The sequence below is a fragment of the Plecotus auritus genome, assembly GCF_963455305.1.
Source record: "Plecotus auritus genome assembly, chromosome: 15".
In the NCBI taxonomy this organism is placed as follows: domain Eukaryota; kingdom Metazoa; phylum Chordata; class Mammalia; order Chiroptera; family Vespertilionidae; genus Plecotus; species Plecotus auritus.
This window is the reverse complement of record NC_137781.1, coordinates 5,462,979-5,487,726: the sequence shown is the minus strand read 5'-3', so window position 1 is coordinate 5,487,726 and position 24,748 is coordinate 5,462,979. Positions and strand designations below refer to the sequence as shown.

Genomic DNA, 24,748 nt, shown 5'->3' with positions numbered 1-24,748 from the left:
TTGTCAGACTGATTTCCCTCTCGGTCATGCAGCCCTCCCCACAGGGACTCCCTCTCCCAGGCTCCTCCCAGGAGAAAGGGCTGCTCCCCCTTTGCAAACGTTCATTCGGCCCGGCCGGTGTGGCTCCGTGGTTGAGTGTTGACCTCTGAACCAGGAGGTCACGGTTCGATTCCCGGTCACGAGTTTCTGTAGCTTGTCTCTGTGCTTAATGTTTTGTTTAGAAATAATCATTTTTTTTTAAAAATAAAAAGAAAATTGGAGGGAAACTATTGGTGCTTTCTATATATTTATCCATTTCAGAGAGTAAGGGAGAGGGATCGAGCCCCAAATTCAGGCATGTGCCCTGGCCTGGGAATCGAGCCGTGACCTCGTGGTTCAGAGGTCAACGCTCAACCACGGAGCCACACCGGCCGGGCAATGTTGGTACTCTGGATGGCAACCATTATTCCTAAGTCAGAGTCCCCCGAGAACACTGTCTCGATTATTTCCGATGCTTAGAATTGTTCTGCCAAGAAAGGCCCCAAGCCTGACTGGTTTGGCTCAGTGGATAGAGCGTCAGCCTGTGGACTGAGGGGTCCCAGGTTCGATTCCGGTCAAGGGCATGTACCTTGGTTGCGGGCACATCCCCAGTGGGAGGTGTGCAGGAGGCAGCTGATCGATGTTTCTCTCTCATCGATGTTTCTAACTCTCTATCCCTCTCCCTTCCTCTCTGTAAAAAAATCAATAAAATATATATATATATATATATTTTTTTTTTTTTTTAAAAAAAAGGCCCCAAATCCCAGGAGACGCAACCTGAGGGCCTGGGCCTCAGCCCAGCCTTGCCCACTACCTGGACCGCGTGCCCACTGTGCTGTCAGGATCAGAGCCAGCCCGGCCAGGCCTGTGATGGGCTGTCACTGGAGACGACGACATTATTCCCAAGAGCAAGCCTCTGCGCCCACAAGATGCACGGGAAAACCTCCCCACGGGGGGGGGGGGCCCCACCCCGACGCGCCCCCTAAAACACGTGCGAGTCGAGTCCCTGCTCAGGTCTTGGAAGCCAAGGACTCACCTCCGATCTTGACGGTCAGATCTTCAGCCACCATGCAGTTCCGGGCAGCAAGGTCTCGATGGACGAACTTGTTGGCGTTGAGGTACGCCATGCCGTCCGCAATCTCCCCGGCCATCTGGATCATCTTGCTGAGGGTCGGCGGTGAGAGGATGGGGTGATTCTGTTGGAGACAGAAAAGAACAACAATTCACGTGAGCATCTAGGCGCTTTTCGAGGTTTGCAAACCCATCTTTGCTCAGTCTGAGCCGCACGGGGTATGCCGCTCAGGAATCAGGCCTTGTTCAGAAGGAACGTGTTCGCCCGGCCGGCGTGGCTCAGCGGTTGAGCGTCGACCTATGAACCAGGAGGGCACGGTTCGATTCCCGGTCAGGGCACGTGCCCGGGTTGCAGGCTCCATCCCTAGTGTGGTGCATGCAGGAGGCAGCCGATCCATGATTCTCTCTCATCATGGATGTTTCTATCTTTCCCTCTCCTTCTCCCTTCCTCTCTGACATCAATAAAAATATATTAAAAAAAAAAAACAACAGGAGAAAAAGGACTGCGTTAGGGCAGAGACACAGCATCTGCTTCACGATCAAGTCGCGCGCTGCTGCCTCACACAGGGCTGCAGAGAGAAACACCCACACGCACACCTTGGGACCCGCCTTTTCTATTTTGAGTCGGGCAGAACAGGGGCGCTGGGGCCCCTTGTTGGGTGGAGCAGGGGGTGGGCGTGGCCTCTGCCCACACTCATGGCCCTCCCAGCACCACCAAGCTCATCTGGCCCAGCGGAAGGATACTCAGAACTTAATTTCAGTTCTGAGTGTCTGTGCCCATGTGGCTTCCTCCATCTGCTGACTAAAGAAGCCCCGTTGGGCACAGACACTCAGAACTGAAATGAAGGAACTGCTCCTGGAAGAGGATTAAGCTGCACGTTCAAAGAAAACAAAGGATCAAGCACCAACAGAGACGGGTGGACAAAAACTCCTACGGGGAGGGGTGGGGGAGGGGGAGGGTCGGGTCGGGGGAGGGGTGCGGGACGGGGAGTGTTCTTGGAGCTATTGGACACGCAGCCAAGCCAGGGTCGCAGTGAGCACTCGGTCCCACCGAGGTCGCCAAATGAAGGGACGGATGTTCCTGCTGCTGCTTCTAAGTATTTATCTACCGGTCTGTTCTCAGAATCACTCACTTAAAAGTCACGCCTCCGTGTGTTAAAAAGTGGGCTCCTGGGTTCACCCAACAGGAGGGAGGGGCACCAGGGTGACGAATAAAGCCGGTTTAGAATTTAAAGCTCATGCCTGGCTAGTGTGGCTCAGTGCTTGAGCATCGACCCAGGAACAAAGAGATCACAGGTTCGAGTCCTGGCCAGGGCACATGCCCGGGTTGTGGGCTCGATCTCTAGTAGGGGGCGTGCAGGAGGCAGCCAGTCAAGGAAGCAGTTAATTGATGATGTTTCTCTCTTGTCGATGTTTCTGTCTCTCTCTCTCTCTCTCTCTCTCTCCCCCTTCCTTTCTCTCTAAAAAATCAATTAAAAATATTTATTTTATAAAAAGGATTTGTAGCTCAAAACAGATCGATGTTTTTTACTAGATGGAGCTAAAATCGTGCAAGGTTCTCATTCCAAAGCATAGTACGGAGCCTGGACTTCAGGCACAGGGTTTGACAAGGTCAGCTCCCTGGTCTCAAGGGCACAGACAGCTGTCAGGGCAGGGAGGGGGCGTGTGTGTGTGTTTGGGGAGGGGGGGCGGGACGGGTGCACGAAGTCGGGACAGGCCAGGCTTCAGGGAGGGCTCAGTGCTGACATGGGTCTCTGGGTGGAGTCAGGGGAGGTGGCAGTGCGGGAGGGAACTGGCCCCAGAAAGGATCTATGACCAAGCGTTCAATGTAGACAGATTCAAAGACGTTGCAAGGAGAACATGTCAGATGTGACGTCAATCAAAACCAAAACCCAATCCTAGCTGGTTTGGCTCAGTGGGTAGAGCGTCAGACTGTGGAGTAAAGGGTCCTGGGTTCGATTCCCGTCAAGGGCACATACCTAGGTTGCAGGCTCCCAGCCCTGGTTGGGGGCATGCAGGAAGCAACCAATCCATGTTTCTCTCTGTCTCTCCCCGACCCCCCCTTCATTCTCGCTAAAAATCAATGGAAAAAATATCCTTGGGTGAAAGTTAAACAACAACAAAAAACATATAAATTAAGAACAAACAAACAGAAAAACCAAAACCCACCTCAATTTCCGGCCTCAGAGACCTGAGGTAACTCTTGAGGTCACCCCGGGGCATGAGCTCCATGATGACCAGGGTCGGCTGGCCCTGGGACACCACACCCAGCAAACGCACCTGGGAGGGAGGGAGACAGAGGACTCAGAGGAGAAGAGTCCCATGGGGTGGGTGTTCCTCCACGGCCCGGATGCACGGGCCACATACGTGTTCAGGAATCTCACAAGGGGAGGCCGACCCTCCACGTGTCAGGGGTGGGGAACCTTTGTCCTGCCAAGGGCCATCTGGATATTTACAGCATCATTCACGGCCACAGCCTGTCACACACAGAGTCTCCGTGTGCACAGGCGTCTGGGGGCAGCAGTGAGGCGATGGGGGGGGGAAGGGGCGAGTCGCCAAACCCACAGGCGTGGCCCTCTCTCTCCGTGGCCCTCCCGGTGTGGGGATTCGCCTCCTCTCACCACATGGTGACAGTTGAACTCCTTCATCACCGAGGCCTCGTTGAGGAACTCGATCCGCTCCCGCATGCTGGCGGACTCGTTGACTGTCTTGATGGCCACCCTGGTTTCCGGCTCATCCTTGACCACGCCCTTGGCCACACCCTCGTACACCATGCCGAAGGAGCCCTGGCCCAACTCCCGGTTCATGGTGATCTTCTCCCGGGCCACCTCCCACTCGTCGGGCACGTACACTGAGGAAGAAGAAACGGGAGCTGATGGGGGTGTCGCCACGGGCACCTGTGCAGAACGTGTTTCGGAGGGGAAACCGCTGGGGGAGAAGAATGTGCAATGCCACTTCCCAAAGCCAGCCTAGGAGGACATGGGGGGCAGCGACTTGGCTTGTCCCGCAATGTCCCACGTGCTGTGGATTCCAAGAGGCAAGCATGTCCTCCAATTCTGGTATTTCAAATCCTCAAGGAGTCCCAGAAAATTCGAGGATACTAACAGCATATGAGAAGAACTTCAGATGCGGGATGGGGCGGGGGGCGGTCAATGGGAAAAAAAAAAAAAAACACCCAAAAAACTAAAGGGGACATCGGTCATACTTTCAACAATAAAGATATATTTTAAAAATAATGAAAAATAAGACCCAGAAAGTAGTCCACTTGGAGACATGCTGTAAGTCTAAAATTCACCCTGGATTTCAAAGACAAAGAGCAAGACAGAATGTAAAGATTGCACGGGCTGACGCTACCCACTGAGCAACACCGGCTGGGCAGTGAGGGATTTTTGAGATACTCAGCAAACTGCTAAGAACTCTGATTTAAAAAAAAAAAGTGTTACCGAAGACAGACTACCTGCAAATAATGCAGACCTCTTCTCCCCCTAAATGAGCCACCCCCCACACCTCCCCGAAAGTGATGGGACCCGGCGTCCCCACGCAGGGAGCTGAGCTTACCGTCGGCCGCGCTGAAATACTCCGGGTTCACAGACGCGTACAGCACTCCGTTCCCCATCCGATTACTGCGCCAGCCAAAAGGGGGACACGTTAGGCAAAGAAAAAAACCCCATCCCCACGCACTTCTGCAGAGACTTGCATCTTTGCTATCACCATTTTATTCATTCTGTTTCATTCAGTTCCCGGAGAAAGAGTGAGCAGAGCTTGGGGCCCTCAGATTAGAGCCCTTTTTATTTTTATTTTTTGTTAATCCTCACCCGAGGATATTTTTTCCACTGATTTTTTTTTTTTTTTTGGGAGGGTGGAAGGGAGGGGGAGAGACTGAGAGAGAAACATCGATGAGAGAGACACATTGATTGGTTGCCTCCTGTTCCCCCCGCCCCCCCGGCCGGGGCTGGGGATCAAGACTGCAACTCAGGTACATGCCACCCTCGACCGGAATCGAACCCGGGATCCTTCAGTCCCCAAGCTGATGCTCTATCCACTGAGCCAAACCGGCTAGGGCAGATTAGAGCCTTTATTTATTAATTTTTAAAATCTATTTTTATTAATTTCAAAGAGGAAAGGAGAAGGAGAGATAGAAACATCAATGATGAGAGAGAATCATGGATCGGCTGCCTCCTGCACGCCCCACACTGGGGATCGAGCCCACAACCCGGGCATGTGCCCTGACCCGGAATCGAACCGTGACCTCCTGGTTCATAGGTCGATGCTCAACCTCTGAGCCGCGCCGGCCGGGCCAGACTAGAGCTTTGGAAGAAACATTCATCTCTTAACGTCACTGGAAATTAACAGGAAGGGTTACTGGATTGACAGGGCTCACAGATCAGGCTTGGGGAAGCTTGGCAGGGCAGCGGTATCTGTGTGATTGAGTGACCAGTGCGGGGACAGTGGCATCATCAGAAAAAATGGCATCGTTGTTGAATCATTAGAAAAACATTCTCACCCTTGCCGGTTTGGCTCAGTGGTTAGAGCGTCAGCCCACAGACCAAGGGGTCTGGGTTCAATTCCGGTCTAAGGCACGTACCTGGGTTGCAAGCCTGATCCTGGCCCGGGTCAGGGCATGTGCAGGAGGCAACCCATTAACGTGTCTCTCTCACATCAATGTTCCTCTCTCTCCCCCCACATCCACGGTCCCTAAGAATCAATGGAAAAATATCCTCGGGTGAGGATTCACCAAAAACAAGCCAACCAACAAACAAAAAGTTCTCTGTTTCCAGGAAGCACATCGGATTGGAAAATCAGGCTTTCCGAGCCCTAAACTATTTCCTCACAAAGTTGACCTTAACTCACACCCCGTAGCCCCCTCCCACCCAACACACACCCGAGCGTCTTCTCCCCCTGCTACTCACCGCTTCCTGTGGATGAGGTACAGCGTGACGGCCAGCCCGCAGACGATCAGCACGATGGCGATGGGCAGCGCGATGACCAGGTGGGCGTAACTGTCATACGCCGCTGCGGGAACGCAAGGGGTAAGGGTCAAAGGTCACGAGGTGAACAGGCTACTCCTTTCATTCATTCATTCATTCTTTTGTTAATCCTCACCCGAGGATATTTTTCCATTGATTTTTAGAGAGAGTGGAAGAGAGAGAGAGAGACAGAGAGAAACATCCATGATGAGAGAGAGTCGTGGCTCGGCTGCCTCCCGCACGCCACCCTACTGGCGATGGAGCCCACAGCCGGGGCATTTACCCTGACCGGGAATGGCATCATGACCTCTTGTGTCAAAGGTCAATGCTCAACCACTGAGCCATGCCTGCCAGGGCCCATTTTTCTTTTTAAAGTACAGTGTCCTCTGCCGTAACAGTTCCAATGACGGGCTCAAGCAAAATAGCCTTTGTCTGCAGCTTAAAGACCGTAAAGGAAAACGCATGCATTTGCTGAAATAAAAGGCAGAGAGATTCTTACGGATCCAGCGCTCGAGCCGTACTGGCCTTTTCATCCGTCTTAACACAGTGCCACAAAGAATTAAAAAAACACACGCACACACACACACACACAGCCCGCCAGCGTGGCTCAGTGGTTGAGCATCAACCTAGGAACCAGGAGGTCACTGTTTGATTCCCGGTCAAGGGCTCTCATCATGGATGTTTCTCTCTCTCTCCCTCTCCCTTCCTCTCTGAAATGAGTAAAAATATAAAACACACACACACACACACACACACACACACACACACAAAATAGCTGCCTGGCACCCCTTGCCCAAGTAGCTCTGAATTCTCCCCAGACATGACGGTCCCGTCAGGCATCTGAGAGCCCTGAGCTCCTCGCAGCCCCGGCTCATCCCTGTCACCGGCACTCCCAGGACAGAATACCGACGAGCCAGGATAACCCAGGCTTCCCCCGTCCCGGCCCACGTTTCTCTGGCCTCCCAGCGGCTCCCTCCCCCAGCCTCACCTTTGTCCTGGACGTAGAAGAACACGGGCTCCGTCCAGGACCCGTTCCCAGACAGAGAGGTGGCCTGGATGCGGGCCGTGTAGTTCCCCGGGCTGAGCTTCTGCAGCTTGGCCCCTCCGTGCTTCCGGTAGTCCTGCCGGGACACGCACTCCCGCTGGTCCTGGGGGAAAGGAAACGGATATATGTCGACTTCCCACAGACACGTTGAGACACGGGGGACTCCCGCGGCTCAGTCTCTCCCTTCCACTGGCCCCTGATCCTGATTTGCAATAGAAGGGAGGAAAGCAAGCCTTAAAAGGCACCCAAGTTTTTTTTTTTGTTCTTAAATATATGTCTATTGATCTCAGAGAGGAAGGGAGAGGGGGAAAGAGAGAAAAACATCCATGATGAGAGAGAATCACGGACCGGCTGCCTCCTGCACGCCCCCTGCTGGGGATGGAGCCCGCAACCCGGGCAGGTGCCCTGACCGGGAATCGAACCGTGACCTCCTGGTTCACAGGTTGACTCCCAACCCCTGAGCCACGCCAGCCGGGCTCAGCCCTTATTTTATGGTTTAAAGTCCAGCTAAGCAGGAGGGGCCTGTGTCGCACTGTAACCTATGGTATCCTGCGAAGGAGCCCCAAGCAGACCCGCCCCCGGCCCCGTCTCACCTCGACCTGTGACCCGTATTTTATCTCATACATGAGGATCAGGCCGTTGGGATTCTCAGGTTCCGGCCACTTTAAGAAGATGGTGTTGTCAGGCTTCAGCTCCCAGGTGATCGGCCCAGGAATGTCATCTGCTCCCTCTGTGTGACCGTTAGAAACAAGCCATCAAGTCGGATTCGGTCCCCCGGGAGGGATGCCCACGCCGGGCTCACCCACGAGCGCCCTCCTCAGGCCCAGGGCTGAGGACGGCGACCGCACAGTCCCCGTGAGCTGGGTGCTCGCTCACACCGCAGGTCTGGGAGGCGGAGGCACGCGATGACCCGTGAGTCTCGCGATGCCAGCCTCGGCCACCCCCTGCCGCCTCCGGGACAGGGAATGGGGCACCGCATCCACCCTTTTAATTTTTTATTTTTATTGATGTCAGAGAGGAAGAGAGAGGGAGAGAGAGAGAAACATCCATGATGAGAGAGACTCATGGATCGGCTGCCTCCTGCACGCCCCCTACTGGGGATCGAACTGGGGACTCCTTCAGTCTGCAGGCTGACACTCTATCCACTGAGCCAAACCGGCTAGGGCTGCATCCATCCTTAAAGATGGGTGGGCGTCTGTCTGAGCCACAGGCAGCCTCTAACCTACAAGGGGATGGAGAAGACCCAACCAGGAGGACCAAAGGCGGCTCCAGGAGATGACCTTGGGGAGTGAAGGTCACTCAGAGTCAAGGCAGCTAGCTGGGGACGTCACTGGAGTGGTGAGGACTCAGGAGGGACCTGGCACAGACGGGGAAAGGCCATGGAAATGCGCGCCGTGAACCCAGCCGGAGGAGGAGGAGGAGGAGGAGGAGGAGGAGGAGGAGGAGGAGGAGCGGTGACCTTGAAGCGACCTCCGTGCTCTTTTGTACTCTGTGTAGAGATTCTGGGGTGGGAGTGATGTCGCCAGGAGGGGGTCTACCGGGCTGCCCACAGCTAAGCACCCACACTTCTTATTTATTTATTTATTTATTTCTATAAGTATATTTTTATTTATTTGAGAGAGGAAGGGAGAGGGAGAGAGAAACGGAAACATCCATGATGAGAGAGAATCACAGATGGGCTGCCTCCTGCACACCCCCTACTGGGGATCGAGCCCACATCCCGGGGAATGTGCCCTGACCGGGAATCGAACCGTGACCCCCTGGTTCATAGGTCGACGCTCAACCACTGAGCCGCGCTGGCCAGGCAGCCCCCATTCTTAAACAAGCGGGGAGTCGGGGTGGCTGCCGCTGGATCGCGCCGTACCTGCAGGCATGGTCCTCGCAAAGACGAAGTTGGAGGCGCTGCAGCCCAGCTTCTCGGCCTCGTGGTTGCAGCTGTGGATATCGATGCGGTAGAGGGTGAAGGGTTTCAGGTTGGAAATGACGGTCCTCTCCTTCTTGTCCACCCTGCTCTCGAAGAAGGGGTGCTCCGTCTCCATGTCGTCCGAGTCGGTGCTGTTGAAGGCGTCCGCCACCGTGCTGTTCCTGCTCCGGCCGGAGAGGGTGGTGTTGGAAATCTGCCCCACGTCCCTGCGCTTCCTCTCGGGCCTGCAAAGGAGAGACACACCGGGCTTGCACGGGCCTCCGTCGCTCTCGTCTCGTCTCCGCCTCGGGTTGGAGTCATGGAGAGAAAAGCAAAATCTTTTTTTTTTTTTTTTTGGTTGTGATATTTCTATTATTATTTTTATTAATTAATTTAGCTAATACAGTCATTAAAAGATGAAATGATAAAAAAAGATGAAATGATACCTCATTATGTATTTTTTTCCCATTCTCTCTCTTTTTTTTTTTTTTTTAAGAAAAGCAAAACCTAGCCCTGACCGGTGTGGCTCAGTGGATAGAGCGTCGGCCTGCGGACTCAAGGGTCCCGGGTTCGATTCCAGTCAAGGGCATGTACCTTGGTTGCGGGCACATCCCCAGTAGAAGGTGTGCAGGAGGCAGCTGATGGATGTTTCTCTCTCATCAATGTTTCTAACTCTCTATCCCTCTCCCTTCTTCTCTGTAAGAAATCAATAAAATATATTTAAAAAAAAAAAAAAAAAGCAAAACCTTAACCCGGGACTGAAAGGAGGTAGGCAGCCCTCCTGGCTAAGAGCCGAGCAATAGTAAGGGATTTCCTTCCTTCCTGTTTTCTTCATCTTTATTTTTCAAATACATTTTATTGATCTCACAGAGGAAGGGAGAGGGGGAGAGAGAGAAACATCAATGATGAGAGAGAATCACGGATCGGCTGCCTCCTTCACGCCGCCTACTGGGGATGGAGCCCACAACCCGGGCGTGTGCCCTGACCGGGAATGGAACCCTGACCTCCTGGTTCAGAGGTCGACGCTCAACCCCTGAGCCACACCGGCCGGGCACTTGTCCCTCCTTGATGGCGACTTGGTGCCGCCCCGCGGTCCCGGATCCACCAGCTAGCAGCGGGGAGAGGAAGCGACAGGCCCGCCAGGGAGCCCCGGCCGGGACCGGTTTCCCCGGAGACGCACCTGGGCACGAAGATGGAGTTGTGCAGGAAGTTCTCGAAGACCTTGCGGTACTCGGCCTCCTCCTTCTCCGCCTGCTTCTCGGCCTCGGTTTTGGGACACGCGCAGCAAGGCCCCTTGGGGCTGCTGCACGACTCGGTCTTGGGGTTCTCCGTCACCTCCTCGATGTCGAAGGTGCCGTCTGTGTACTTCCGCACGGGGAGCTTGTCTGCTCGGGAAAGGGGGGCGCAGGAGAGCCAGGTCACCCCGCTGGGAGGTCACGGCCCGACCGCGGCCCCTGGGGGCTGGGACGCAGGCTCGCAGGGGCGCCCCCACCCCCCGGGTCCCCGTTCCCTGCCTTTGGAGCAGTAGTTGTGCCGGTACAGGTAGGCGTCCTGGGGCTGCTGCTGCCAGCGCACGATGTAGTAGCTCAGGTTCCCGTTGGGCAGGGAGGGCGGGTTCCACTTGACGATCAGCTGCGAGGAGGAGTTGGAGGCCGAGATGACGTCCAGGGGGATGGAAGGCACTGGAAGGAGAACAGCGGGCGTTTGGGGAGACGGAAGGGACCCAAGATCCGGGCCCTCAGCCTCCGTGCCAACCACCCCGGAGCCCGCGTCCGGCCCCGGAGAGGAGGGCAGCACGGAGGGGCACAGTGAGGGCCGCACGTGGAAACAGCACAGGCCAGGGCGGTGTCTCCCTCTGGCCTCCGGTCTCCCTCTGGCCTCCGTGACCAGGGCACCGGGAGGACGCACGCGACTGAGCTGCTGTCAGACAAGGTGGGGGGACCCAGGGCGGAGCGATGCCTGGGAGTCCACACGCGGGGCTTCCACACGTGTTGCAGGCGGTGAACACGAGCAACCTGCATCTCATCTGAGATTTTGGAATCACCGGTTCCAATGGCGAGAACCCAGATGAAAAGGGGAAGTAAAAGGGGCTGGAAGGAGAGAGAGAGAAAGGGAGAGAGGGAGGGAGGGTGGGGGAGGGAGGAAGAAAAGAAGAGAGGGAGGGAGAGGGACAGAGAAGGAGAGAGGGAGGGAAAGACAGAGAGGGAGAGGAAGAGAGAGAGAGGGACGGAGGGAGGGAGGAAGGGAAGAAGAGAGGGAGACGGAGGGAGAGGGAGAGAAGGAGAGAGAGAGGGGGAGAAAGGGAGGGAGAAAGAGAGGGAGAGGAAGAAGAAGAAGAAGAGGGGGAGAGGGAGGGAGAGGGACAGAGAAGGAGAGAGGGAGGGAAAGACAGAGAGGGAGAGGAAGAGAGAGAGAGAGGGAGGGAGGGAGGGAGGAAGGGAAGAAGAGAGGGAGACCGAGGGAGAGGGAGAGAAGGAGAGAGGGAGGGAGGGAGAGAGAATGGAGGAGAGAGGGAGGGAGAGAGGATGGAGGAGAGAGGGAGGGAGAGAGGATGGAGGAGAGAGGGAGGGAGGGAGAGGAAGAGAGAAGGGAGGGAGAGGCAAAGAGAAGCAGAGAGGGAGGAAGAGAGAGAGAAAGAGAGAGGGAGGGAGGGAAGAAGAGAGGGAGATGGAGGGAGAGGGAGAGAAGGAGAGAGAGAGGGAGGGAGGGAGAGAGGATGGAGGAGAGAGGGAGGGAGGGAAGGAGAGAGGGAGATGGAGGGAGAGGGAGAGAGAGACAGAGAGGGAGAGAAGAGGGGGGAGGGAGAGAGAGACAGAGAGGGAGAGAAGAAGAGGGGGGGAGGGAGAGAGAGACAGAGAGGGAGAGAAGAAGGGGGGGAGGGGGGAGGGAGGGAGGGAGGATGGGAGAGAGAGGGAGGGAGGGAAGAAGAGAGGGAGACGGAGGGAGAGGGAGAGAGAGACAGAGAGGGAGAGAAGAAGAGGGGGGAGGGAGAGAGAGACAGAGAGGGAGAGAAGAAGAGGGGGGAGGGAGAGAGAGACAGAGAGGGAGAGAAGAGGGGGGGAGGGAGAGAGAGACAGAGAGGGAGAGAAGAGGGGGGGAGGGAGAGAGAGACAGAGAGGGAGAGAAGAGGGGGGGAGGGAGAGAGAGACAGAGAGGGAGAGAAGAGGGGGGGGGGAGGGGGGAGGGAGAAAGGGAGGAAGAAGAGGTAGGGGGAGGGAGAGAGAGACAGAGAGGGAGAGAAGAAGGGGGGGGGAGGGGGGAGGGGGGAGGGAGGGAGGAAGAAGAGGGACCACGTGCCGGAGGACTGACGCCTGGGCGGCCTGCGCACGCCGTACCCGAGGCGTTGGTGCGGATGTACAGGATCTCGCTCTTGGCCCCGCGGATGTGGTCGTTGTCCACCATGGTCAGGGTCACGGCCTTCACGTAGATGGCGTACTGCGTCCAGGGCTTCAGGCCGTGCAGGAGGATGCCGGGCTGCATGTCCTTGTTGGCGGGCAGGTCCACGTCCACCATGTTCCAGCTGTTGGAGCCGCAGGCGTCCTGGCCGTCGTACTCGGTGACGTTCTTGTAGGGCCTGGGAGGCGAGCGAGCGAGCGGGCGGCTCAGAGCCTCCCTGGGCTCCCACCGGCCCCCAAACCCTCCCCGCTGCCTTCATTTCTGTTACGTTTGTCTACCTGTTTACTTTATCTGATTATTATTTAAAACAACCCCTTTCTCTTTAAAAACAATATATTGGTATTGATGTCAGAGAGGGAGGGAGAGGGAGAGAGAGGCAGAAACATCCATGATGAGAGAGAATCATGGACCGGCCGCCTCCTGCACGCCCCCCCACTGGGGATCGAGCCCGGAACCCGGACCTGTGCCCTGACCGGGAATTGAACTGTGACCTCCTGGTTCCTAGGTCAATGCTCAACCCCTGAGCCATGTGGGCCGGGCTCCTTTGCATTTATTTTATTGAAACGCCTCCACCCCCTGAAGCCAGTGCCTGCCCAAGCGTGGCTGCTACTGGCAGTGAGAGGTCACGTGACAGCGGGGAAGCATGGACCGCCCCCTCCCCTCCCTGCTCCCCCCCAACCCCACCCCCCATCTGCCGCCCCCAGGACGCGAGGCGAGCAGGACTCACGCTTCCTTGTAGTAGACGGTGAAGCTGATGAGGTCCCTGTAGTCCGGGGGCCGGTACCGGTGCCACGTGATGATGATGCGGTTCTTCCAGGTGTTGGTGGAGGTGAAGTGCAGCATGTCGCTCTCACCTGGGGCGCGGGGCACATCCGTGAGGGGGGACACCCACCTCCTTCTCCTCCACGTGTCCGAGGAGTCCCCTGCCCCCCACCGTTTCCCCTCGTCTCCAAAGCTGCCTGCTCATTTACTGCCGTCACAGGCAGTCACAGATGTCACGTGACAGCGGGGAAGGGCCCCAAGGAGGCAGCATGGACCCCCCCACCAACACATACACACACAGCTCCTCTCTGGACGTCTCGGTGTCTTTCTTATTTCTACTAAGGACCCAGATACGGGTTTCACCCCACGGAGCTCGCAAGGGCTCCTGAAGGAGGCCCCGTGTCCCCACAGGTGGAACGAGGAGGGGGAGACACACACACACACACACACACACACACACACACACACACACGGATGGTCTGGATCGGAAGAGGAGTCCCTGTATTACCCAGTGGGGCCCACCGCGTTTTGATTAGAGGAGAATTAAGAGACAGTAAAGGCAGAGATTCATCTGCATATCTTCAACGCACGTGCACACACGTGTGCGTCATATACACACATACATGAACACATGCATGTGCACATACATGTGCACGCGCACACATGCACGCACTCACAGGAGGCCCTCTCCCCGTTGTTCCGGGTGTTGATGTCCCCTTTGCTCTGGCGCCCTTTCGTCCCGGTCACCTCCTCCATGCGGTAGATCTCGGACACGCACAGTTTGGGGTTGAAGGCGAAGTACATCTTGCCGGCCTTGATGGTCAGGTTGTGGTTGTCCCAGTCCCACAGCTGCTGCAGGTTCTGGTTGTCCAGGACGTAGAAGGAGTAATTCCTGCAGACACAGCGGCCAGCCTGAGGCCCTGACGCCCGGCCCCCCCTGCCCACCTCCGCTCCAGCCCACCCGTCTCCTCAGCCACGTGGCCCCGGGGGCACAGGCCCGGCCGTGAGAAAACAGTCACCGGTGGTCTAAGGGAACAGCTGTCGTTAACAATGGGGATAACGGGGTTCAAGGGCCGTGTACGAACGTCGACACTGAGCCCTGGCTGGTGTCGCTATGTGCTCAGAGTGTCGGCGCACAGACCGAAGGGCCTCAGGTCCCATTCCCGGCCAAGGGTACATACCTGGGTTGCAGGTTCGATCCCCGGCCCTGGTTCGGGGCGGGTGTGGGAGGCAACCAGTGGATATGTCTCTCTCATCATTGACGCTTCTCTCTCTCTCTCTCTCTCTCTCTCTCTCCCTTCCTGCCTGAAATCAATAAAAATAAATTTAAAAAATAATTCGTAGATGAAAACAAGTCCCCTTGTGGGTCCAGAAACCTCTGGGCTGGGAGCTGGGCCCGCTGTCTCTCTGCCCAGGACCAGGCTCCTTGTCAGTAAACCCGTTTCACCAGCAGGGGGCAGAAGAGCGCCCTCCCCGCGGGAGAAAGCGTGCATGCGGAACCGGGAAAGGCTGTGTGTGGGATGAACCTCTCTGAAAAGCAAGGTGACGTTTTCACAGTGAACACCAAGGCTGTTTACAGCACGGGGAAGGCCGGGGGGGGGGGGGGGGGGGGCGGCGCGGTGGGGGGACCCGGATCCCGGGAGCAATAAATCCCAGGCGTACGGAGCCTGTGTAAGGGACAGAGAAACAAAACCGAAATCCCTGTCAAAATAACCAGGCCGGCCAAAACCGGTTTGGCTCAGTGGATAGAGCGTCGGCCTGCGGACTGAAAGGTCCCAGGTTCGATTCCGGTCAAGGGCATGTAACTTGGTTGCGGGCACATCCCCAGTAGGAGGTGTGCAAGAGGCAGCTGATCGATGTCTCTCTCTCATCGATGTTTCTGACTATCTATCACTCTTCCTTCCTCTCTGTAAAAAACCAATAAAATATATTTAAAAAAAATAAATAAATAACCAGGCCGTTCCTAAGCGGCCGGTCAATACTGCTCTTGTTTTTCACCCCTGGTGTGGGGCCCGGCTCCCCCCACATCCCTCCCACGAGAGGAGAATGAAGACAGCAAAAGCAGAGACTCGCCTGCACATCTTTCACACACGTGTGCACGTCCACACACACACACACATGCACGCGCACACCTGCACACAGATTTTTTTTTTCCATTGTTTCCTGGAGGAAGTGGCTATCCACTCAGTCACTCAGTAACTGCGGTTTCCTCACTGTTTCCAAGGCTCACGGCCTTTACATCCAAAGACTATATTTTTTAAAAACTATTTTTATTGATGCAGAGAGAAAGGGAGAGAGAGGGAGAGAAGCATCTATGATGAGAGAGAATCACGGATTGGCTGCCTCCTGCACGCCCCCTACTGGGGATGGAGCCTGCAACCCGGGCAAGTGCCCTGACCGGGAATGGAACCCGGGACCTCCTGGTTCATAGGTTGAAGCTCTAACCGCTGAGCAACACCGGCCAGGGTTCCTTTCTTCTTGACAAGAGGGGGCTCTGACCTCCGGAACACAGAGCCCTCCGAGCGCACAGCTGCCCCTGGGCCGCGCCGGCCAGGCAGCACTCACCCCTCCAGCTGGTCCTCTCCCAGGATCTGGCGGAGGCTTTTGAAGAAGGACAGGGAGACCAGCGCGTGCGAGTGGCGGATCTTGATGTAGCCTGTGACCACCTCGATGAGCCCCATGAAGTTCTCCAGTTCCGAGGCGATGTTATCTGTGGGAAACGGGGGGGGGGGGGGCCTGTGTTACCCAGCTCTCGCTCAGTGCAAGTGGCAGGGCCTGCTCTGGGGGTGACTCTGAGACACTCAGGCTGCTGGTGGGGAGCCCCCTCCCTTGTCCAATCAAACCCCTTTCCCGGAACAGCCCCCCTCCCTCTGGGCAGTGGAGGGTGTGTTCCTAGGAGGCTGGACGTGGTAACTCCCAGGCGGAGGAGAAGCGAGTAAAATCATAAACGCCAGACCGCCAGTTAGCTAAGGCCACCGCGTCTGGAGAGCAGCTTTTGTTTTATATTGTTTTTCTTTTTTTTTTTTTAAATATATATTTTATTGATGTTTTACAGTGAGGAAGGGAGAGGGATAGAGAGCTAGAAACATCGATGAGAGAGAAACATCGATCAGCTGCCTCCTGCACACCTCCCACTGGGGATGTGCCTGCAACCAAGGTACATGCCCTTGACTGGAATCGAACCCGGGACCCTTCAGTCCGCAGGCCGACGCTCTATCCACTGAGCCAAACTGGTTTTGGCTATATTGTTTTTCTTAAAACAAAACAAAACAAAACAAAACAAAAAAAACCCTCAAAACACATTTTTATTGATTTCAGACAGGAAGGGAGAGGGAGAGAGAGAGAAACATCAATGATGAGAGAGAATCGTGGATTGGCTGCCTCCTGAGCGCCCCCTAGTGGGGATCGAGTGCACAACAGGGCATGCGCCCTGATGGGGAATGGAACAGTGACCTCCTGGTTCATGGGGCGGATGCTCCCCCTCTGAGCCAGCGGGCTGGGCACCGCGCTGTTTGTCTAGGCCTGCATTTCAGTTGTGGGTCAGGGACGGGTAGAAAAGGCACCACCTCAAGAAAACCCAGCGATCCTGCAGGATGAGGGCGGGGCGGGCAGGGGGGGAGGGAGGAAGCGGTAGGGGCGGGGAAGGGATACTTACTGCCCCTGCGGATGTTAATGAGAAGGTTGCCCTTGAAGATGGTGCAGCCCTGGAGCATCTGAGCCGAGGTCACCGAGTCAATAGTCTTCGTCCCCTTGTCCTCCTCACAGATTTTGGGGCAAGGCCCTTCGCAGGGGACGCAGTACATGCTGCGGGAGAGAAAAGAACCCCGCACCAAGGCGGAGGTCAGCGCGTCTCCTCGCCCCAAGGAAACGCACAAGGATCCGTGTCCCTTCCGGCGGCCACACTCTAACCACCGCCGTGTGGCTGCTGCTGCTGCTGCTGCTTAAATATCTTGGAAAGAGTGTAACACAGGCCCGCTCTCTCCAGTGGCCCCACCCCGTCCCCTCCCCAGGGTCCCCCCCCCACCGGGACAGAGGCTGGGGGTCCCCCGGGCGGGGCCTGACCTCAGGCTGTCGTTGCGGATGAAGCCGGAGGGGCACTCCTGCATGCACTCGCCGTCGTGGATCACGAAGCCCTCCATCTCGAAGCTGTCGGCGTTGGGGATGGTGGCGCAGAAGTCGCGGTCCACGCAGCGCCAGCCCTCGAAGCGGTAGGTGTCCGGGGGGCAGTCGGTCACGCAAACGCCCTCGTGGTAGTAGTGCTTGCAGGCCACGCAGGCCGCCTCGTCGTCGGGGGCCGTGCAGCCGCCCAGGCACTCGGGGTGGCAGCACTCGTTGTTCTCCGTGCACGCCCGCTTCCCGCACGCGCTCGGGCAGGCTGTGGGGCAGAGGGGGGGAGGGTGAGCAGGCTTCTTTCCTTTTTTAAAAATAGATTATTATTGATCTCAGAGAGGAAGGGAGAGGGAGAGAGAGAAACATCCATGAGGAGAGAGAATTATAGATCGGCTGCCTCCTGCACGCCCCCTGCTGGGGATGGAGCCCACAACCCGGGCATGTGCCCTTGACCGGAATCGAACCCGGGACCCTTCAGTCCACAGGCTGATGCTCTATCCACTGAGCCAAACCAGCTAGAGTGTTTCTTTTTTAAAAATAGATTATTATTGATCTCAGAGGGGAAGGGAGAGGGAGAGAGGGAGAGAGAGAAACATCCATGAGGAGAGAGAATCATGGATCGGCTGCCTCCTGCACGCCCCCTGCTGGGGATGGAGCCCGCAACCCAGGCATGTACCCTTGACCAGAATCGAACCCGGGACCCTTCAGTCCGCAGGCTGATGCTCTATCCACTGAGCCACACCAGCTAGGGTGGGGTTTCTGCTTTTAAAAATAAAAAAGAGGGGGGGCCCTACCTGGTTTCCCTCACTGGGTCACAGGTGCCCACCTACACCCCCTCTTTACCAGGTGCACCCACTAATAGTGCGATCTTTTCCAATAGATGGGGTTACACATATGTTGATATACAGTATATGCGATTTGATATGTATGCTATTTTGTTGTATTGACAACAAGCTTCAAAACTTCATGTCAAATTTTCTGAAGGTGTTAACATCCTAGATATTTTTATGCCTAAAAATGTCAAATTTCATGCCCAGAAAAGAGCATTTGCGGGAAGTTTTAATTCATTATTTTGAAGAAAAGTGCTGCTGAAAGTGATCGTATACTTCAGGAAGCTTATGGTGAACATGCTCCATCTCAAGATCCCTGTGAACGCTGGTTTAAATGCTTTAAAAGTGATGATTTCAATGTGAAAGACAAAGAATGTCCAGGTCCGAAAAAGTTTGAAGACCAACAATGACAAGCATTATTGGATGAAGATGTGTGTCAAACTCAAAAACAACTTGCAGAAAGATTAAACGTTGCTCAGCAAACAATTTCCGACCGTTTACGAGGAATTGGAAAGATTTTAAAGGAAGGAAAATGGGTGCCCCATCAACTGAACGAAAGACAAATGGAAAACCGAAAAGTCATCAGTAAAATGTTGCTTCAACGGCAGGAAAGAAAGTCTTTTTTGCATTGAATTGTGACTGGTGATGAAAAGTGGATTTATTTTGAGAATGCCAAACACACAAAATCATGGGTTGATGCAGGTCAACCGTCAACATCGACTGCAAGGCCAAATCACTTCGGAAAGAAGACCATGCTCTGCGTTTGGTGGGATCAGGAAGGTGTGGTGTATTATGAGCTTCTAAAACCAGGTGAAACCGTTAATACTGATCGCTACTGACAACAAAGAATCAATTTGAACAACACTTTGATCGTGAAAGGACCAGAATGGGCCAGAAGACATGGCAAAGTAATTTTGCTTCATGATGACGCACCATCACACACTTCAACACCAGTTAAAGACACGTTAAAAGATCCTGCCTGGGAAGTATTAACCCACCCGCTGCATTCACCAGACCTCGCTCCTTCAGATGACCACCTGTTCCGATCGATGGCACACGCACTTTCTGAGCAGCCCTTCAAAACGTACGAAGAAGTGGGAAATTGGGTCTCTGAATGGTCTGCCTCAAAACAAGAAAAGTTCTGTTGGGACGGTACCCACAAATTACCTGAAAGATGGGGGAAATGTGTAGCTAGCGATGGACATTACTTTGAATAAAGCACTTTTGATGTTTCTCTTGAAATTATTGCATTTTGAATACAAAATCCGCGTTCTTAACCGGTAAACGGTCAATCCGCATTTTTAACCGGTATCCGCATTAGTACCCGGTACACCTGGTATTCGCTGAGCTACTGCCAACAGCCTCCAGGACATTCTCCAGCAAGAATGACAAGGCCCCGGGTATCAGGCAGGGGCCCTGCTGAGATGCAACATTGTAGCAGCAGCTCGCTTCACAGACACATTCTCCGGGGCAGATGCAACTATGTATAAAGGAACGGCTGCACTACCAGGCCACCGGAGCAACGAGGCGCAGGGAGACTCCAAGGCCCCCAGAACCCTTCCATCCAACAAGTCTGATTCCCGAGACCAGCCAGCCAGAGCTCACGCTCTTCACCAATTCACGCGTCTCAGCCTGTGGTGCCCCCCCCTCCCCCGGGCCCGGCACGTAAACAAACATCAGGGAAGGCCCAACAGAAAGCCCCAGCGCCAGGGACCTCGTCCCTGCCGGAGCCGGTACCCAAGGGAGGCCGAGAGGTGTAGGGAAACAGGTCATCATGTCTCCTGGATGCATCTGTGAACATTTCATTCGCCAACAAAGGCAACAGTCACCTCCAGACAATACCGGTTGCATCGCTTCCGTCTCCCGGATCCGACAGGGGGTGCTAGGCGGGCTATTGGGAGGACGGGAAGAGAAAGAAGGCCCCCCACGAAAGCAGAGGGAGGGAGAGTGACAATGGCAACGGTATCAAGCAAAAATTCCCAGAGCTAATTAGTGAGAGGGAAGAAAAGGCTGCCATCGGTGCCAAGATACAAAGCAGGCTCACAACCCGCAGGGAACGCAGGGCGGGCGGAACCCTCTGGCGGAGGGTGGGTTTTGGTGACGGTGGGTTATGGTGTTTTTTTTTTTATAGATTTTTATTTTATTATTAAAAATATTTTTATTGATATCAGAGGAAGGGAGAGGGAGAGAGAAAAACATCCATGATGAGAGAAAATCATGGATCGGCTGCCTCCTGCACGCCCCACACTGGGGATCGAGCCCGCAACCCAGGCCTGTGCCCTGACTGGGAATGGAACCCGTGACCTCCTGGTTCATAGGTCGACGCTTAACCACTGAGCCAAGCGGACTGGACTAGACGAGATTTAATGGGAGAAAAAAATCAAGGAAAAGGAGGGGAGACACTTCCCGGGACCGGGCAGGACCCGCCTGCTCTAGTGAAGTGTGATGAGGGTGACCTGTGTCCAGTTCTTCACCAGGGACACACAGGTGTCTCACACATACCTCCCACCCCCTCATCCTGCTTTTAACATTTTATTATTGTTGTTATTATTTTGTAGTATTTCTCAAGAGGAGGAGGAGGAGGAAGAGGGAAGGGGTGAGAGAGAGAGAGAGGAGAAAGATCCCCATAGATTCTGCTGAATTTTCCCCTACATTGTGACCGCCAGGCACAGCCACATAAAGACGCCCATCGCCTGTCACAGATGCTTCAACGGCCAGGGCGGAGGGAAAAAAAAAAAAAATACTGGTTTCACACACTTAAAAATTACTCCAAGTTATTTTAAATTGGGAACTGTTTGTATATTCCTTATAAGTTTATGAAGCTCGCACTGTCCCTCCGTGACTAAGGGCAGAGGAATTGGGAGAGGAGTCTATATTTATCGCGCGTCTGCTGCTCCCCGCTCGCGGCCCTGTTTCCACCCTCCGTCACTGTACACGGAGCTATGCGAGGCAGCGCGGGCTCCCGGCGGCGCCGATTTCCTAACAAGGCTGGCCGGGCCCCGCAGGGACACACTCGGGCCTCTCGTTCAAGTGGCAGCTCGGCTCGGAGGGGGAGCGAGGCCTCTGGCTTTGTGGTTTCGGCTGCATCCCAACACCCATCGGTGCTGGGGTCCGTTTCTGGACAATGACATGCCTTATGCGTATCGAACCTGGGACCCTGCAGTCCGCAGGCTGACGCTCTATCCACTGAGCCAAACCGGTTTCGGCGGGTCCTCAGACTCTTTAAACAGGGGGCCAGTTCACTGTCCCTCAGACCGTTGGAGGGTTGGACTATAGTTTAAAAAAAAAACTATGAACAAATTCCTATGCGCACTGCGGGCCCGGGATGCGTCGGCTGCTAAGCAGGACAGGCAGCGGCACCCGGCGGGCGGATACATGTCCTCGGCGGGCCGCATGTGGCCCGCGGGCCGTAGTTTGAGGACCCCTGATTCCAGTATGTGCCTTGAAAGTATCTGTCTTGTCCGCCCGGCTGGCGTGGCTCAGTGGTTGAGCATCAACCTAGGAACCAGGAGGTCACGGTGCGATTCCCGGTCAGGGCACATTCCCCGGGTTGTGGGCTCAGTCCCCAGTAGGGGGTGTGCAGGAGGCAGCAGATGCGTGATTCTCTCTCATCATGGATGTCTCTCTCTCTCTCTCCCTCTCCCTTCCTCTCTGACATCAATAAAATAAATAAAAGTGTTTGTCTTAGGTGGCGTGAGAGAGAAAAAATACACACCTCCTCCCCTGGTTTCTGTGACTGAGGAGAAGCATGGACAGCAGCGAGTCCAAACCAGGAAACTCATTCGTTACCTTCCCGGCCTCTCGGGCCGGCCCCGCTTTGATCGTGTTCCTTCCTGGTGGCACACCGCTGGCCGTGTAAACACGTGTTTCAGAGCATAAAGTCACCGCATCCCTGTCCGCGATCTCATCGGATTGCTGGCCCCGTTGCCTGTAGCTGGAGTCTTTGTACTCCCGCAGGGCAACCGCAAAAGGCCCACCAGACTTTCCCAGCGCACGTCAGCTCTGTTCTCGGGACACGGCGGGGAACAGGGTGTCTTAGGCTGGCCAGACACGGGGCTTCGCAGAACGATGACCACGCGCACCTCAGGACAAGCAGGTTTGGGGGAACTGGACCGTGGAGCGCCTGCCCCCGCAAAAATGCAACGGCGTTCATCTGTCGGATGATTCACAAGGACCGTGCGAAACCACCCCCGTGTGGGAGGTTAACTGTCCTTGCAAAGATGGCTGCTCACACGAAAAAGCGAACCTGCCCTTCCCACAGGATCCTGTGGCTTCATGTTTTATTAGTCTCTGTGGGTGACGGAGGCACTGCATTGGATGAGCACGTTATCGATCTTTCTTTAAAAATTTTTCTTACTGCCGAAACCGGTTTGGCTCAGTGGATAGAGCATCGGCCTGCGGACTGAAAGGTCCCGGGTTCGATTCCGGTCAAGGGCATGTACCTTGGTTGCGGGCACATCCTCAGTGGGAGGTGTGCAGGAGGCAGCTGATCGATGTCTCTCTCTCATCGATGTTTCTAGCTCTCTATCCCTCTCCCTTCCTCTCTGTGAAAAATCAATAAAATATATTTAAAAAAAAATTTTTTTCTTACTGATGTCAGAGAGAAAGGGAGAGGGACAGAGACAGAGAGAAACATCCATGATGAGAGAGAATCATGGACCGGCTGCCTCCTGCACGCCCCCCTACTGGGGATCGAGCCTGCAACCCGGGCATGTGCCCTGACCGGGAATCAAACCGGGAACCTCCTGAGGATATTATTTTTTAAGAGGGAGTGGAATGGAGGGGATGAGACACACAGAGAGAAACATTGATGTGAAAGAGACACATCGATTGGCTGCCTCCCACACATGCCCCATCGATTGGCTGCCTCCCACACGTGCCCCGGGAAACCGAGGTACGTGCTCTTGACCTGACTCAAACCTGCAGACCCTTCAGTCCACTGGCTGAACCTCTAACCACTGAGCCAAACCGGCTAGGGCCTAGGCTAACTTCTTAACGCTTTCCGTAACCACTGTCAAACCCCAAACTAACCAAGTCACTTAAAAATAAAAATAAAAATTTTTAAAGGGGGAATCTCCAGCATCAATCTCTTCTTCAGACATCTTACCCAAAATCCTGGGCTTGAATACACTGAAAACAAGAATCTGAAAATATTAAGGAGTCCTCTCTCTCTTTTCCCCAAAGGAGTAAGCTCTTAGCACACCCTCCTTGAACAGCATGGCAGAGCCGCTGCTGTCCCGAGTTGCAGTGCACCCTCATGGCCAGCAGAGGGCGCACGAGACCGGGGCGCGGACCCCGCTTGCACATCATCCCTTTGGACGCGGTTGCGTTTTACTCACAGAGAGAACAAGTACTGGCAAGTGACAAAAAAAAAGAAAAAAAAAAAGAAAGAAAGAACATGTTTTGCAAACAATCAGAGTGACCTGAAACCCCGGGTAAAGGCTGAAGTCAGCGTTTGTTCCTCGCAGCAGCTCGGGCCAGACTCTGTGCAAATGCTTGTTAAGTGGGGCGCGCTGAAGGGAGGGCTGTGTGTGTGTGTGGGGGGGGGGGGGGTGGGGGTGGGGAGGGAACCTGGGCTTCTCGGTTTCCGTTCACCTAAGAGGACCTCTCACCTAAGGCCCACGCCCCGCCCCCAGTCTGGGCTGCGCGAGGCTTTGTTGTGCCTGAGTCTGGAGCATCTTTGCAAAGGAGACGGATGCCCGAAGCAAGGAGTCATCGTTTTTCTGGAGCTGAAAGCAACCCCAAGAATTTGGCATCCAGGCGAGCGTGTCTTGTCTTCGTCTGGCAGCAGAAGAAAGTGAAGGGCCAGGGAAGGCCCAGGCTGTGAAAGTCACCCCACGCACAGCACGGGGGTGGGGGTGAGGGTGGAGCTGGACCCAGCCCCCAGGCCACCTGAACTCGGGACCCAGGGCCCTGTCACGCGACAACGGGATGTTCCCCCTGAGAGCAGCGAATAAACGACCCACGAATCCCCCTGGATACGGTTGCAAATTGCAAAACGGACCCCCTCCCCCATTTTCCAATTCTGAGACTGTCTCCCAACCGCACTAGTCCCCCCACACCACCCAGTCTAAGGTAAAGCCTATGAAGTGCCATCTGCGCCCCAAATGCACGCCCTCACCCCCATCCACAAAACCATGCCTCCGCTTCCCCCCAAGCCCACTTGCTCCTGCCCCACGCGTGGGAAGCACTTCTCTGCCTGGATTCTCACTCTCAGCCCACCCGGGGCTCTGCAAGAGGCATTTTGAACCTGTTGCTTCCATCTTCCCCCCCTGCAGCATTGCACGCCCACAATTCCTCCCTCCCGCCCTCACCCCCATCCTTTGCAATGTCTGAACCCCAGTAGAGGAAGCGCCTGGGGCTCTTAGTAAGCTCGGTCATGCTCGAAATATCCGTTTCACCCACGAGGTCCTTGGGGACAGCGATTCCAACCGGGGCATGCGTTCAGGGAAAAGAGGATCTTGCTTGCACAGACTCGGTTATTTGGAATTCCTAAAAAGGCCATCCTTCTTCGTCATGTTCACCAACGTACCTGCGCGTCCCACAGTCCGGCTGGAGTCGCGAGGCCGCCCCCCTCACGTGGTAACAACCGGAGGTGAAGAGACGGGCCTCCGTGCCTCTGACCACAAGAGGGTACGTACCTATT

The 24,748-nt window shown here is 55.2% G+C and overlaps 1 protein-coding gene across 2 annotated transcripts in view; it reads right to left on the bottom strand.

Moving 5' to 3' along the window:
* IGF1R (insulin like growth factor 1 receptor) overlaps window positions 1-24,748 on the bottom strand; it is a 132,790-nt gene that overhangs the window by 6,569 nt on the left and 101,473 nt on the right. For both annotated transcript variants that reach the window (XM_080651636.1, XM_080651637.1), the window contains exons 3-18: window positions 17,225-17,537; window positions 16,818-16,966; window positions 15,728-15,872; window positions 13,840-14,054; window positions 13,128-13,254; window positions 12,340-12,578; window positions 10,519-10,686; window positions 10,185-10,389; window positions 8,966-9,249; window positions 7,695-7,831; window positions 7,045-7,204; window positions 6,000-6,102; window positions 4,648-4,712; window positions 3,711-3,940; window positions 3,259-3,369; window positions 1,055-1,214 (exon numbers count right to left, since the gene is read on the bottom strand). In XM_080651636.1, coding sequence (XP_080507762.1) covers window positions 1,055-1,214; window positions 3,259-3,369; window positions 3,711-3,940; window positions 4,648-4,712; window positions 6,000-6,102; window positions 7,045-7,204; window positions 7,695-7,831; window positions 8,966-9,249; window positions 10,185-10,389; window positions 10,519-10,686; window positions 12,340-12,578; window positions 13,128-13,254; window positions 13,840-14,054; window positions 15,728-15,872; window positions 16,818-16,966; window positions 17,225-17,537 — 2,811 coding nt within the window. The remainder of the gene's footprint in view (window positions 1-1,054; window positions 1,215-3,258; window positions 3,370-3,710; window positions 3,941-4,647; window positions 4,713-5,999; window positions 6,103-7,044; window positions 7,205-7,694; window positions 7,832-8,965; window positions 9,250-10,184; window positions 10,390-10,518; window positions 10,687-12,339; window positions 12,579-13,127; window positions 13,255-13,839; window positions 14,055-15,727; window positions 15,873-16,817; window positions 16,967-17,224; window positions 17,538-24,748) is intronic.